The sequence below is a fragment of the Equus przewalskii genome, chromosome 1 (genome assembly GCF_037783145.1).
Source record: "Equus przewalskii isolate Varuska chromosome 1, EquPr2, whole genome shotgun sequence".
Taxonomy (NCBI): domain Eukaryota; kingdom Metazoa; phylum Chordata; class Mammalia; order Perissodactyla; family Equidae; genus Equus; species Equus przewalskii.
Genome location: NC_091831.1, coordinates 32220092 through 32236844, shown reverse-complemented (window position 1 = coordinate 32236844; position 16753 = coordinate 32220092). Strand labels below are relative to the sequence as shown.

The 16753-nt window shown below is 40.6% G+C and overlaps 1 protein-coding gene across 19 annotated transcripts in view; it reads left to right on the top strand.

Moving 5' to 3' along the window:
- Window positions 1-16753, top strand: part of LCOR (ligand dependent nuclear receptor corepressor) — a 123677-nt gene extending 106924 nt beyond the window's left edge. For all 19 annotated transcript variants that reach the window (XM_070560176.1, XM_070560187.1, XM_070560195.1 and 16 more), the window contains one exon: window positions 9890-16753. In XM_070560176.1, the coding sequence (XP_070416277.1) occupies window positions 9890-14555 (4666 nt within the window). In that variant the 3' untranslated portion in view covers window positions 14556-16753. The remainder of the gene's footprint in view (window positions 1-9889) is intronic.

Below are 16753 nucleotides of genomic sequence, written 5' to 3'. Positions count from 1 at the left end.
AGAATGTAAGAACTAAGCATGGGAGTGTGGGAATGTGTGCGTGCATATGTGTTTAATCATCAAACCTTTAGTATTCCAGTGAAAGAATTTGGAGAATCTTCTGCCTGTTTGTGATTTTAGTTAACACTCTCATCAAATGTTCTGTGCATTTCAAACAGATAAATCAGATCATGGCTAGCACAGTTTAGAGATGTTCATTCCAGCGTCTGTTAAACTGACTTGAGACATTTTTGCCAGGAAAACCTGTCAGTGTAGCTTTAGCTAGAGAGAGAGGAATTAAAAAGAAAATAACCAGGATAGCAGATTCTGATGAGGGTCTAGGAATTGGTGAGTCTGTGTAGACCAGTTTTTCAAACCGGATCAACCAGTTGTGACCTATTAATCAGTTGTAAGATCAATTTAATAGGTCCTAACCAGCATTTTAAAAAGAAAAAGAGAGAGAATCAGAGAACATAGCATATAATAAGGATAAATACTATTTCATTGAAATTTGTGTGTCATCATATACATACAAACTGGGATATATGTACTGGGTCACTTTGTGAAAAAGTATTTCTTGTTCTGTGTTGCAGTCAAAAATTCTATGGCTTTTGAAAACCATTATGTAAACCATAGTTTTTCATCCCAGTATTTCTGTTACCTTGAAGAGCATACCAGCAACCTCCTGTGTGCTTAGAGTTAGTAGCCTATACTCCTACTGTCTGACCTTCAAAATTCGTTTCTCCCTTTCCCTGCCTTGTTGATTTGAATTCATTTTTGTTGAAAGCTTTCTTTTCCCTTCTGATTATATGTCAAAATGTTTCTTCTCCCCTTTTCAATTCCCATGAAAAATGTCTTGGGAAAATTATTTTCACTAATAGTAATTTATTTGGTTAGTTTATTCATCACTTATCCCTGAGAAGAGATGAGCTGGACCCCAAGTTTTAGGTAGTGAAGCTACCAAGTTAAAAAGGACAAAGTGCTGGACCTAGAGAAGGTTCACAATCCAGTGGAGGAGATAACCATGTCGACTGTTACCATGCAGCATAAGTGCTATTTAATAAAAGATAGAAACCTTGAGAATAAAGTTAGAAGAAATATCTAACACAGCCCCCTGCTGTGGAGGATGGAGTGTGAACAGTGGGAAGTTGACAGAAGTTTGATGCCAAAAAATTAAGATCAGAATTGGGCTACAGGAATATGACAGTTCTGGATAATGCGAAGCAAATTCTAAAATGGGCAGAAACTAGTGGTAGGGAGCTTAGAATGTTGTATTCTCCAAGGGAAGTTGAGTCAGTGTAGTTGGACTAGCTAGTGTATTGGAAGTGAGAGAAGTGATGGAAGTAGGGGTAAGAATTGAGGTGGAATAAATACTTAAGTTGAGTATGTGTGTGTATGAATGTGCATGTGTTTATGCATTTAGTTATGTTTTGTCTTCCAGTATATCTGAGTAAAAACTTGAGTGTAGATAATTCTGCTTAGTTCACCCCACTCCAGTATATCTCCAACAGTAGCCTTGAGTGTTTCCAGAGAGAGGTGGAGTGGGGAATGGTTATAAAGGACTGTTAATTCCAAGAGTGCCCCATTTTAAAATATACATACCTCCTCTAACATTCATGAGGTGAACAAGTGAGAAATAACATTAAATCTTTATAAGGTTCCATAAAAATCCTTTTTTAATGTTTTACCTTTTACAAAGTAGTCTAAGTCCTTTAATTACAATTATTAGGACTGCTGTCATTGTGTCAATTTTAAGTGATTTACTATATATATGACAATAAAAGTAGAATTTGCCACTTTTAAGGATTATGCCAAAGATTTGTATGATTTCAGGAATAGAGATGAAGAACCTCAAGAAAACAGGAGAAAAGTTAGGATATAGAAGATCCCATAAAAATCACAAAAAACGCTGAACAGTATCAAATATCTGCTTATTTAGATATATAATCTGCTAGTCTCTCACTTCCTTTCACCCAAAAAGAAACTAGAAATATTTGTCAAAAACAAAGCACTTTACGCGCGGCCCAGTGGCGTAGCAGTTGAGTTCTCACGCTCCGCTTTGGCAGCCTGAGTTTCACCGGTTTGGATCCCCAGCACTGACCTACGCACCGCTCATCAAGCCATGCTATGGCAGGCATACCCCATATAAAATAGAGGAAGATGGGCGCAGATGTTAGTTCAGGGCCAATCTTCCTCAACAAGAAGAAGAGGATTGGCAGCGGATGTTAGCTCAGGGCTAGTCCTCAAAAAAACCCCCGAAAAACATATCACTTTATTTCTTGAGAGGAAAAGACTGTGTTGCTGGGATCTGTCATGTGAACTATTAAATGTCCTTTTGTTTGTGTTTTTGTATACTTGTGTCAGCTCCCCATGCCTCCTTTAGGTCAACCCTCTGTATACACACTGCCCTGCAAGGTGGTGCTATGGGTTTTTGTTGAGTTTATCATTATTCTTATTACAAAAGAAACAATTTCCATTGTAGTGAACTCTTGCCTGAACTCTGACTCCTCTCAGTCCCACTCCAGGGAGACCATGGACAGTCCTTGGCCTCTGTTCAGCCTTGACAAATGTTTCTTTCCCCTCACCCTCCTTTAAAAGAACATCAGGATATGGTGCATTTTCTCTCACTTGAGGAATGAGCGCCTCTGTATTTTGCTTAAGCAGTAGTATTTTTTTAGCCCATCATTGTCCTGGTCATTTAAATTGGGAAATAAAGGCCAGTTTCCCCCAAAGAACAACATAAATTTTAATCCCCCACCAGACAGACAAAAACAAGAAAAGGCCAGTCTCACTGTCTTGTCATGAGCTCTCAGGTAATCCTGACCTTCTAAAATGTCAGTTTTGCCTTTAACATCCAGATCTTTCTTTAATCTGGTTTCACTAACTCAGTGAGGCTAATGGCAGACACTCAGTTCAAATCAGCCCTGGGTGGAAGTCTGTCCTCTTTGTTTGAAATTGTGTTATTTCCTGAAGTCTATTTCAAAGTGTTTTCTAAGAATTCTTAGTTATAATACTCATTAGATTAATAATTTAGGTTTGTACTCCCACAAATCAGCATTAGCTTTTTTCACTTAGGGCTGTTTCTTCCTCCACTTCCAGAAACTATCATTTTTTAAATTTATGCCATTCAGTCCAAAATCTTATGTCTTTCATAGCCTTTGAATCCTTGCTCCTTTTCTTTAAATTAATTAACACCAAATGTAATGTATTTGGTCTTGCATGTGTAGTCTTACTTGGAATGATAGAAACAAAAATCAGTTTGGTGAAAACTTGTTCAGTTTTTGACAGAACTGTCTTTTTTGTGAGCCCATGACATTCTTAGGAGATGGAAGCATTGTACTATTGTGCTTAATAACCTCTTGCTCTGACTTTCTACTCACCAAGTAACTTTCTGATTATATTTTAGCTTCCCAGGTACGTTTGCCTATAGGGTGAAAATATGTTAAATAGCGAACATGAGAATCTCTTTGATAATTATATTTTATATTATAATTTAATAGATTTGACAGTTTGGTTAAATTGTAGAGAAACAGGAGATACAATAGAGAAGCCTTAAACGGCTTCTATAATATTTAGATCTACTCTGAATAATAGCCTTTTATCAGGGATATTAAGCCCTGAGATACAGAAAAGCTAGCAGAGTTTTTTTTGTGTGTATGTAGAGGACCAGAAGTAAGGAATTAGGGAACCTAATTTCAGATTGTCTGACAAAAAAATACAACTCTTATTGCCTTGAATGGGAGCTGATGATGCATTTTCATGTTTTCTTGTATTTAAAGAACACAATCAGGCCAAATTAATTTACAACTCTTAATTTGGTTTACTCTGTCTAAAGTGTTGTCTGTAGCTTTCTCTCCTCATCTGTTTTCCTGGGACTACCTTTTTCTGCTACAAAGATTAGCTCCCATCCAAACATCGTTCACATTTTTCAGTCAACAAGAATATATTTTGATCATCAGTGATGTTGCATTTGCCAAAGCAGTTTTAGTGGTGGTTAGAGAGCATATATTAGAGAGACTTCTTGAATCCTGCAATCCCAAATTCTACTCCTAAAATTGTCATCTCAGCTCTCTGCCAGATCTCTTCTCTATTTGCTCTTTTTATCCTAACATGACATAAGCATTGACCATCCACCATTTATATTAAGCACAGGAATGCTTTCCTTTGGGAATTTAAGTACTGCAGTATTGACAAAGTAGGTGAGTTTAGCTGTGTCTAACCTCTGATCTAGAAAAACTTCATTGAGTAAATCATTAAAGACAGGGTTGTGAAACAACGTATGTTCTTAAATTGTGCCTTTCAAAGTTTTTATGAATATTATCTTATCCTTTTGCTACACCCTTAAGAATTAGGCATTGAACTGGGGATGGAAAGACAAAATGGTCAAGGTCATGTAGGCCATTTCTCACTAAGGAGAGAAGCTCGAAACTAATCCAGGTAGTTGGAAGTCAAGTTTCCCTCTTCTACAGCTCTTTCCTCCATTTACCAGTTCCTAGAATCTTACTCCTTTTTAATGGTGGTGGTGAAGTATTTCTGGTTGATAAGAAGTTCACTTACCTACCACAGGGAATCCAGTTGTTGAGCGGAAGAAACATGAAATCAAACAAGTGATTTCAAAATCTGTGATGAAGTATTGTGCTTGTAACAATCTGATACAGTCAGATGGGAAGGACGTACCATGATACCAACTGTAATCACTGAACTGAAAGACAGTGCTTGCGCTTAGGTCGAGCTGGTCTGCAGGACAGAACTCGTCCCTCTCTGGTCTCCCTGCTCCCTGCCTGAGAGTATTGTGAGTCAGGGCAAATGGTATGTTTAGGCTCTATGAAAGGCCTAAGGCTATTGGAAAACTTAAATAACTAGAAGCAAAGGTACAGACCAGCTGTTTAAAAGTGGCCAGCATCCATTTTTTTCAAAACATAAAGAAATAGTAATAGAATTAAACTTCAGCAATTTGAAGTTAATTTTAAAAATTAAATATTCAAATGATATGAAATTAAAATTCATCTAAACTTAGGTCTTATTGAGCAAATTTCTAGAGAAAATCAAACAAGGTAGGCTGGATAATTTAGAGGCACAGTCAAAAGTGATTTTATTACTATAGTTATAAAGTTAGCTATTATAACAGGGCCGTTTAATGACACCTGAACAAAGGTTAGTATTAATGTGAGGGTTCCCAGATCCAAGTGAAGCTTCTGGCGGGCTCGTGCCTGTGTGTCCAGTTGCCTACCAGACATCTCAGATTCTGCACCTTATGAACACTCAACTCAGTATGCACAGAACACAACTCATGAGACACATACACACCCCAGCAATCACCAGCTGCCGGCTTTATCCCCTGTTTTCCTATCTCAGTAAATGGTGCTGCTCAGGAGGGAAACCCAGGAAGCATCCTCGGTACGCCCTTTCCCTCTCTGCTCTTTTGCTGAGAGAAAACAGAAAACATGAAATGCAGCTCATCCTTACACTCAGGAAGCTTACGTCTGCTTTGAAAGCTGAGACAAAGACAAGACAAATTAAGTCAGTAAAAGATACAAATTATTGGGTAAATATGCAAGATCCTTTATAATTGCCAATGAATTTTACAAACCACTATGGCTTAGGATTTCAGGAAAGGATACACTGACTCCAGGTTCAGATAGTTTTGAGACGGCCCAAGAGGCAACTGATGAAGAGCACCCCACACTTGCTCTAAAGACCTGTGGTTCACCAGTACATTGTTCCTGATCCTTTTTACCAGGAAAACACACAAATGACCCTTGGTTCATGTCTCTCTCTCAAGCAAGGTTGCCATTTGCAGTTTTAATCTTTTCATCTCCTGAGCTTCCGCAAACCACTGCTGTAAATGACTCTAAAGGTTGGTGTAGCCTGTGTCAGCCTCTCTGATGCTATTTTTCAGCATCTGAATGTGGTACTGCATTGTTCCAGGTTAGAGTTCAGTGCATACTAATAATGTTTCTTCGGTATGCCTTAGTTGTGAAGGCGCCACCTTACCATCATGCTGTGAAAAAGACTAGCTGAGCCATATTGCCACAGTCATTGCTTTAGGGCTGATTGCACGGCCCTTTGGAAGACCTTACGTTAGTTGAGGGTAATTAAAATATTGAAGCACTACTAAATTATTGAAACATATGGGACAGCAGCAGATCCAAATCTCACAACCATAAAGGAAGTTAGATAACACCTATGGATTAATTATTGTTCGGTTTTTTATTCTGTGTGAGCATCATTTTAGAAGAAAGCACTTCCTCAGTTTCCCTCAGAGCACTCAGTCCTCTTATTGGGCACACACCTTGATTTCATTAATCTCCAGGCACGTTGTTCATCCCAAACACTGAAGCCGCCTGCTGGAGCACAGCCTCAGGCATGAAGCAGTCCAGAAGACTTTCAGACTGTGGCGATGGTTGTGCTTCTTGAGTTGGGAGGAACCATTTATCTCTTCAGTTCTTGTACAATAAGATGCCGTGATATTTCTTAATCTTTCTTGTAGACCTTTGTCACCCTTTTTTGTGTATTGTTAAAATGTACTTATAGTATAGTCTTTGATGCATTGAAAAGGCAGTAATATCCCACTTATTTATAGTCACCTATCTCAGAAGCCTCAGGAACACATCCAAGAACCAAAAACTGAGGAGTAAAGGCCTCTGAGTAGTTGAAGTTGTTGTTAGAAAACCCCTGTGCTTTACTCAGAAAACTATTCCTCACGCCTTCTTTCAGAGGCTAAAGTACCAGTCCAGCACTTGAGTTAGGATTTCTCAGCCAGTGAGCAGAGGTGCACTGCTAAACATAGAAGTGGGACGCCTAAACACAGCTGCTATTTGCAAGCCAATAAGGAGAAAGATTTTATAAAATGCCAACTGCCACTGTAACTTTTTTGTGTTTCGGCAAATTTACTTAATTGAGTAGCCCTCAAAACTATCAATATGTTTCAGTTGAGTACAATAAAATTAATAGCCAAAGTTCAATAATAGTGCACATGGTAGTGACCCTGAGTCATTAAGAAAGAATAAATTGTGTTCAGAGGAGGTTATAATTCTTAAAAGACTTCCATCAAAAATATTTTATACTTTTAAAGTGTTTGGTACTTGAAGGGTAACCTTTAATTATCTAGAAAATTCATTTTTTTCAGTTGTAAGAAAGCTTCATAAACTTTCCTGAGCTCTGCATTGTTTTTTTTGACGCACGTTTGATGTGATTGGCTGACAATAATGGTAACTGATATTTTCATAAACTTTGTAGGTTTTCCTTTGCAGCAATCCTAAGTGGTAGATGGGATGGGTAATCTACTAAGACCCAAAATGGTTAAGTGTTTTGGCGAAGGTCACATAGCTAGTAAGTGGCAGACTGCTCTCCACCGTCTCACAGTACTGTATCCTATAACACACATTGTGCTTTCGCATCACCTGATAGGCATAGCCACAAGGTACCTCTTGGAGGGGTCCTTCAGCAGGGGCCTTCTGACTTCTCCCTGAGCCATAAAGTCTCACGCAGCTGCATGAGGAGTTTGTTAAGCTCCCGTGTACGTCTTGTTGAGTGCAAGAGTTGGAAATGACTGAACAGTCACTAACCCAGGGGAGTCACTGGTGTCTCACCTATTCTGAAGGAAGGAGATACTATTTGCCTTTCTCACACAGCAGAGGGAGCTTCTTCCTGTTGACCTTCCAGATGTTACCTTTTTTTTTTTTTGAGGAAGATTAGCCCTGAGTTAACATATGCTACCAATCCTCCTCTTTTTGCTGAGGAAGACTGGCCCTGAGCTAACATCCGTGCCCATCTTCCTCTACTTTATATGGGGGACGCCTACCACAGCATGGCTCACCAGGCGTTGGCATGTCCACACCTGGGATCCGAACCGGCGAACCCCGGGCCCCTGAACCGGAACATGTGTACTTAACAGCTGTGCCACAAGGCTGGCCCTAGATGTTACCTTTTTAAAACTTTTTATTGAAGGACACTGTACAGAAAATATACACATCATTAGTATACTGCTCCATGAGTTTTTTCCTAGTTTCTTTTGGTCTTTTCTTTTTGTTAGATTTTGGCCCTGTTGCCCACATGTACTTTTAAAGTTCACCATCCCCATGTACCTGTTATAATACTTCTGTAATGGTCTTTTTTCTTGGTTTATTCATAATTCAGTGATGAGTTTCAAGTTTGGTATAGGCATTTTCTAAGACATTTTTCATCTTTCTAATCTGTAGTCTACTGTAGGCCCTTTCAGATGCCTGTGGCACCACTTAATAAAACTGCCCTCTTGCTAGTTGTGAAAAAAACACAGTGTAACCTTTTCTCTCGTAAAGCAGTTTAAACAACAGATTTGACTAATGGTTTCTTAGTTTTGTTTTGTTTTGTATTTAGACATGTCTCAGCAGCTTTATTCACCACTTGGTCTTCAAATTTTCCGTGAGTCAGGAACAGAGAAACTGAAATTGAGCACCTGCGGTTTTGTGCTTTGTGCTTTATGTACGTTATCTAATATTGAACAACAGTCCTTTGAAATATTGATAATCAGTTCCGACTTACAGATGAGGAAACCAAGGTTCAGAGAGGTTAAGTAATTTGCCTAAGATCCTGTAGAAAGTAAATGTCAGAGCTGGAAGTAGAATATAAGTTTTCATATGCCACAATCTGTGCTCTTTCCATTAAAACCACACTGCTTCAGAGGCCAGAGCAGAGTGGGGAAGTAGGAGGCTGATGTGGGCTGCCTGGGGTAAGCTTGCCTGTGAAGGCACCTCATGACTGGGTGATAACGTCAAAGAGTAAAGAAAAGAAGAATTAGCTGGAAGACATCAAACAACACCTGTTAACACACATTTATTAAGCTGCCCTCAGTACTCTGCTACATTACAGAGAAAGCCAGATAATAGGCTCTTGGGGAAACACCATCCCGAGAGAGAGAGATTGTATCAAACTCCGGAAAATTGGGGCATTCCCACTGCATGGGGTTAGTAAAACACGCAGATCCAGAAACTCAAGGCAGCTCTGAAAACAATGGCTGTCTAAGCAGGAATTGCCTCTAGCCTGTCTTGAATCTAGTATCATCCTTTCCCACCACCCCCACTATCCAGGTTAAACTCTAAGAGTTGTGCTGGAGAACTTAAGGAAATGATTGAAAAGGGTTCTTTAATGTAGAATGACTTCCTGTGGATTATTGTAAAGTGTTTGTTGGAGCTCTAGGAGAATGTAAAGACTGAGGTGTGACTGAAGACATGATACTGTTACCTTGCATTGACAGAGCCTTACAGTTTATAATGTGATTTCATATGTTTCTTCACTTAGAAGCTAGGAATCAGGAATTGCTTGTCATTCCATCCTTCAGTCTGTCTGAAATGTGAAGTTATTGATCTCTCTTCCTCTATGCCCCAGGAAAGGGTAGAAGGATTCCTGCATTACTGTTGGCAGAATTATAAAGTCCAGCCAATTGATCATGCTAAGGAACCATGTTAAAACTATATTGTCTCTAAGTGTTTTTAAACTAAGATTTGTAATATAGTGTGTCTGAATTGTCAGTATTGTGGGCTTATAAACTAATAAACAGGAATATCCAGGCCTAAAACAAAAGTATATGTTGACCAGCTAGAGTTAATAATGTGGCCAGAGTTTTATTTTTTGGAAAAAAAAATTTAATGATTTTTTTTCTCTATAAGATAAAAATTATTTGTGAATGATCACTTAAAAAGTATGAAGGATATTGCCACTAAAAATTGAGACTGTAACAGAGCTGGCCTTATATTTTAATGAGGTAAATACTCCTCATTTATTGAATCTAATCTGTATGGGCACTCAGAAGCAGTTTTGGCCGGAGTGTCCACTCTCTACAACATGAGTAACATCTGGTGAATTTTATAATGTAAAAATGGTTCTTTAGAAAATGACCATACTAATTCTTTCTTTCTCTTTGTCTGTCTAGTGAGAATTCATCCGAGGCAATAGCAGTAGATTCTAACAGTCAGTCGAAGTCCCCACTGGAGAAGTTTATGGTCAAGCTGTGCACTCATCATCAGAAGCAGTTCATTCGTGTACTGAACGATCTGTACACTGAATCTCAGCCAGGCACTGAGGACCTGCGAGCTTCTGATTCTGGAGCAATGGATGCATCCACTTGCAATGCCAGCTGTGCCCAGCTAGGCACCAAACATAAGGAAAAGGATGCTCTGTGTCTCAATATGAAGTCTCCTACTTCTGCGGATTTGTTTGTAGACTCATCGGGTTCTCATAGCCCTCTCCACTTGACAGAACAGGCCCTGAAGGAGCCTCTGCCTGAGACAAACTCTGTAGATGGAAGAGAGAATGCCTTGACTGTTGTCCAGAAAGATTCCTCTGAACTTCCAACCACTAAACCTAATTCTGGTAGTTCAGTGGATAGTTCCACTCTGGGATACCTCACTGCATCTAATTCTTCCTCATTAAACTTCCACCACATCTCTAAGAGCTTGGAGGGGCAAACCACTGGACAGGCGCAAGACACAAATGTGAAAATATGTGAGGATGGTAAAGACCATATGCAGAATTCAGCTTTAGTAGAAAGTCTAATTGCAGTAAAAGTGGCAGCTGAGAATAGTGAGGAGAGCAACAGCTGTATTGTTTCTCAAAGAAATTCGTTCAAAGCTTTATCAGAAGAGGCTTGGGACTCAGGGTTTATGGGGAATTCATCTAGAACTGCTGACAAAGAGAATGCTTTACAGTGTAGCTCAAAAACACCTTTGTGCCAGGATTTAGAGGCAGGTGAACAAGATTCAAGGCCAAAGCAGGAGAACCATCTTCACTCACTAGGAAGAAATAAGGTGGGTTACCATTTACATCCCAGTGATAAGGGCCAGTTTGATCATTCCAAAGATGGTTGGTTAGCCCCCAGCCCCATGCCAGCTGTACACAAAGCATCTAATGGACATTCACGAACCAAGATGATATCAACCTCCATTAAGACAGCTCGGAAAAGTAAAAGGGCATCAGGGTTGAGGATAAACGATTATGATAACCAGTGTGATGTTGTTTATATCAGTCAGCCAATAACAGAATGCCACTTTGAGAATCAAAGATCTGTATTATCCTCTCGGAAAACAGCCAGAAAGAGTACTCGAGGATACTTTTTCAATGGTGATTGTTGTGAACTACCAACTGTTCGCACACTGGCCAGAAATTTACACTCCCAAGAAAAAGCAAGCTGCTCAACACTAGCATCAGAGTCAGTGGTCACTCCCAAACAGACCCTTATAATTTCAGCCCCTAGACCGACAGTAGATGTGCAGCATCCCAGAGAAGACAACCCTGAAGAACCTATTAAAGAAATAACCTCCCTCAAAGAAGGAGACAGAGATGTTTCTTCTGAAAAGGACTCACAAGAGTCTGAGGTTTGCCCCATAACAAATAAACTGAATCCGAGCAGCTCCCCCAGGTCAAAGGACGTGTCAGCCTCCAGCCCAGGGACGCCTCTCCCTGCTCATCCTCCTGAAGAGGACATGCCAGAAGGCAGCTCCATGGTCTCAGCTACCACAGCAGGTGGCATACCTTCCCCCAAAGGAGACCAACAACCAGTTGAACTGCTGGATGCAAAGGAGATGAGTGTACCCCAAGACTGTCACCTGGTTCCCTCTACTGAGAGCGTTTCTGAGGGAGACAGTGAAGATGTTGTTTCTAGGCCTTGTTCTTCTCCTGAAATAGTCAGTAGAGAGGAAGGTCCTCTGTGTTCAGAAAATCAAAGTCCCACAGTGGGCTCGGAGCCTCCCCTGAGCCTGGGAAAGGCTGAGGACAACCAAAGCATCAGTACTGAGGCTGAGACTGAAGACACTCAGGAGCTAGACACTGACCCACTCTTGCAGGAAAGCAGCACTTTTACTAATGAAAATCCTGGTGAAACTGAGGAAGGTGAAGCAGCAGGTGGTACAGGAAAATTAGAGGGAGAGGGCAGTAATGTAAAACATCCTTCAGAAAAAGATATGTGTGATCAAAACCTTGACTTACCTGAAGAGAATTTGGACAAGAAGAAGAAAGGTAAAAAATTACCTGAGGCCTCTGATAGGTGCCTAAGAAGTCAACTTTCAGATTCTTCCTCTGCTGATAGGTGCCTAAGAAATCAAAGTTCAGATTCTTCCTCTGCTTGTTCTGAGATTAAGGTTTCTAAAAATCCTGGTGCAAAACGTTCTAAAAAAGAAGGGGCCCCTGGTGGGACAACACCTGAGGCCTTTCTGACTGTTGGTTTCCGTACAAAAGCTCTGGAGGACACTGGAAACCCAAATGTTGATGAAAGTCCCTCTGAGAAAGACGCTGAGCAGCAGGAAGGTGAAGGAGGAGGTGGAATCATCACGCGGCAGACTTTTAAAAACATGCTGGCAAAAGAAGTCAAAGGGGAAGAAGGAGATATTTTTCCCAGCAGTGATCCCATAACCACAGTTGGCCAGCCTCTGCCTGGAGAGAGACTAGAAACTTCCTCTACTTGTCCTGAGATCAAAGTTTCTAAAAATTCTGGTGCAAAACGTTCTAAAAAGGAAGGGTACCCTGGTGGGACAACACCTGAGGCCTTTCTGCCTGACAGTTTCCATACAAAAACTCTGGAGGACACAGAAAACTCAAATGTCAGTGAAAATCCCTCTGAGAAAGAGACTGAGCAGGAGGGTGAAGGAGGTGGGATCATCACTAGGCAGACTTTTAAAAACATGCTGGCAAAAGAAGTCAAGGGGGAAGAAGGAGATATTTTCCCCAGCAGTGATCCCATAACTACAGTTGACCAGCCCTTGCCTGGAGAGAGACTGGAAATCTATGTTCAGTCTAAGTTAGGCGAGAAAAATGCTCATGATCCCTCAGAAAGTATTCCATGTACTTTCCCAGAACAACCAAAAGAGAAGCCAGGACCTATTCCTACACAGGATATCAAGGAGGTTGTAAATGAGGTAGACAGTGCAAACACCCAGCATAAAGATGATGATAGTGACGTGCCATCTGGCACACTTGGGTTGTCAAGTAGTGGAAGTGGTGATGCTACTGAGTCCCCAAAATGGGTACCAAGGCTTACAAGACTGACCTCTTCAACCTACAACCTAAGACATGCTCATTCTCTGGACTCTTTGGATACTACAAAAGTGATTTCCGAAAAGGAAGTGGCACAAGGAAACCCAATGCCAAAGGAAAATGAAGCTTCAGAGAGTGGAGATCCCTTAGATGAGGATGATGTGGACACAGTGGTAGATGACCAGCCAAAGTTTGTGGAATGGTGTGCTGAGGAGGAGAACCAAGAGCTTATTGCTAACTTCAATGCCCAGTACGTGAGAGTCCAGAAGGGCTGGATCCAGTTGGAGAAAGAATCCCAGCCAACACCAAGAGCAAGGAACAAGTCAGATAAACTAAAGGAGATTTGGAAAAGCAAGAAAAGGTCACGGAAATGTAGGGGTTCCCTGGAAGGTCAAAAGTTTTCTCCTGTTCAGATGCTGTTTATGACAAACTTTAAATTATCTAATGTTTGTAAATGGTTCTTAGAGACAACTGAAACCCGGTCTCTAGTAATTGTGAAGAAGCTCAATACTCGTCTTCCAGGAGACATCCCCCCTGTCAAGCATCCTCTTCAGAAGTACTCTCCTTCTAGCCTGTATCCCAGTTCACTACAGGCTGAACGCTTGAAAAAACACTTGAAGAAATTTCCTGGAGCTACTCCTGCTAGGAACAATTGGAAAACACAGAAGCTCTGGGCTAAATTTCGAGAGAATCCTGACCAAGTGGATCCAGAGGACGGCAGTGACATCACCCTCAACCCCAATTCGGAAGACAGCATAGAGGAAGTCAAGGAAGGTAGAAATAGCCATCCTCCCACAAACTCACCCACTCCAGCCAGTACCCGGATCCTTAGAAAATATTCCAATATTCGAGGAAAGCTCAGAGCCCAGCAACGTTTGATCAAGAACGAGAAAACGGAAAGCCCACTTGGTCTGGCTGTGGAAAATAAACAGAGTTGTAAGAGTGTGTGCATCAACCCTCTGATGTCCCCCAAGCTTGCCCTGCAAGTAGATGCAGATGGGTTTCCCATTAAGCCCAAGAGTACTGATGGAATGAAGGGGAGGAAAGGGAAGCAAATGTCTGAAATCTTGCCGAAAACAGAGGTTCAGAATAAACGCAAGAGAACAGAAGGCGGCAGCACTCAGGACAGAAAGGACAAGGGGCCTGCAATGAAAGCCAGCAAAGAAAAGCATATTGATGGATCTACCAAAACCCCTGCCGCCAAGAAGCCAACTGCAAAGGACAGAATCAGCCAACTGCCCAGAAAGTCTTTGAAAGAGAATAAAGTGAAGATTCCTAAAAAGTCCCCTGGGAAGAGCTGCCCTCCCTCCAGGAAAGAAAAAGAGAATACAAATAAAAGATCTACCCAGCCTACAGCCTCAGAGACAGTGACGAAACCTGCAAAGCAAAAAGGAGCAGGTGAATCCTCTTCAAGACCACAGAAAGCCGCAAACAGGAAGCAAAGCAGTGGAAAGACTCGGGCCAGACCCTTGACAAAAACCCCAGAGAACAGTGCAGCCCAGAGAAAGCGAAAGCTGAAGGCCAAGCTGGACTCTTCCCACAGCAAACGGAGGCGGCTGGATGCAAAGTGATTGAGAGGGTGGTAGAAGAGTAAAACTGTTCTATAGAAGTAACCCTTTATTTTGCATTAACTGAATTCTGCTTTTATAAGCTTATCAAGCCTTTCAAATCTGCAGTTAATGGAGAACACCACAATTTAAGATGTCAGCAAATGCGTCTCAGATGGAGAAGGGAACTTGCAGAGTCTTTCTCTGAGGCTGAGTAAGGGAAGTTATATATTATATTCTGGTTGTTCCTTGGGTTTTAAACTTGGAACTAAGCAGTTTTAGTTTTTAAAAGTACAGTGCCTTATTTATCCTTTTTGTTTTTAAATTTACAGAAGCTAAAAAGCTGATCTATGTGATTAAAGGCTTGTATTTTATACTTGATGCACAAGCACTTGTACTGTAGCCGAGAAGACCACCATCATGCACATAAAAGTAGCTTTTCAGCAGCCACCCTGCAGTGTCTGTACGTGAACAGATGCTCCTCTTTGCAAACCCCAGCAGTGAACTTCCCTCTCTGTCTTGTTTGTTTGTTTAAATGATATTTGAAAGCTAAACCAAATCATTTTTATGGTACATGAAAATGCAGAGGGAATTTATAATTATTATAAAAGATCAATGTTTCTGTTATCCCTTTTTAAAAAATCATTTTCATTGTTGGTCACTTCTCTCACCTTTGATCTTTTGTCATTTGAAAAAATGTATTCCAAATTATGTGCACACGGGACAAAAGGTGTGTCACAAGGTGTTAGTATTGGTTTATGACCTCTAAAAATTACTCACATCCCCCGGATTATTTACATTACTGATTCTTACCATCCTTTTCATGTTTGGCCTTGCAAGCTTGCTAGCACTCTGACAAGGTTTTCCTCCTACTTGGGGAGAAAAAGTCTAGGATTATTTTTTTCCTCTTGAGCTGTAATTTGACAATTAGGATAAAAGTGACTGTTCTGATATTCTGTTTTACCCTGAGAACTTCCATATTCAAAGAAAGCCAAAATAATATTTCCAGTAATAGAAAAGTTTAAGAGTGTGTGTGTGCGTGTGTGTTTGGGTGCATTTGCGTGTGGTTATCAGCCACAAATGTCTCCCAACCCCAGTTCTACAGGAGGGAAGTAAAATTTTTCCTCCTTATGCAGTGTGCTAGGATGTTCATGAGCTGCCTAATTAGCACATGCCGGATGGTTTAAATGTGGCCCAGGGTCTCTGTGAGCATCCCTCAAACCACTTTGGCACCACACTCAGAAAAGTGTAAACAGCACAGAGTTATGTAAAGGTCCAAACAATTTTGCAGTTGGAGGAAGCAGCTCCAACATTTCGTAGTGGGCCCTACACCCAGAGCTGATGTTAGGCTGGCATGTTCCAACGTGAACGTACATGTTTAGAGTGGGTGTCCATTCTCATTGGTTAGCACTGTACTAGTAGTTAATGCTTGTAGTATTACTCCTGCCTCTATCATGTCGGGCTCTGTTCCATGGCTCAAGAGTGAGAGCTGCAATATTTGCAACTGGTGTTGTTTGCCTTTCCCAAGTGAAGCCTGAGATGAGTGTGTTGGCTTTGCCTTGGTGCCTATAACATTGCTCCATTGTAAAACTGTGTGTACTCAACATTTCCATTGGGTCACTCTACAAAAAAGGCTTGGTTGTTAAACCCGCAACCACCTTCTCTAACATGATCTGTCACTGAAATAGGTTTATATGGACAGCTGCTACACTGTCCTTCTTACTAAAAATTTTTCAGTTTAGATTCTTTCAGATCTGTTTAGATAAATCCAGATGGACTTTTTCTCATGCATTAGTTCATTCTGATCATGATAAAAACAGGCCTTCTACCCATTCTGTTAAATGTTTGCTGTATATAATGACAACTTCTGATGATTGGATCGGACTGGAGAAAAGTGTTTGATTCATGGGAAATTGAGAATTGTGTTGAATTTCATAGATAGTGAAGCTTACTATCTTCAATGAAGCCTTGCTTTTTGTTTCCTTTTGTTTTTGTTTTTTTGTAATGTCTCCTCTATCCCATGAGTCTTTTTTTTTCTTTTTACTATCTTTGACTTTGGCCATTCAAGAGCTACCTATGTTAATGAAACTGCTGAGTGTGTATGTTGGCAACCCTTTCTCAGCATTAAGTTGCACAGAAGCATTAATATGTTTTGAGTGGGTTCATTTAATCTTTAAAAAGTGGTTTTAAAGTTTAAAAGAAATCTTTTCAAATAGTCGTCA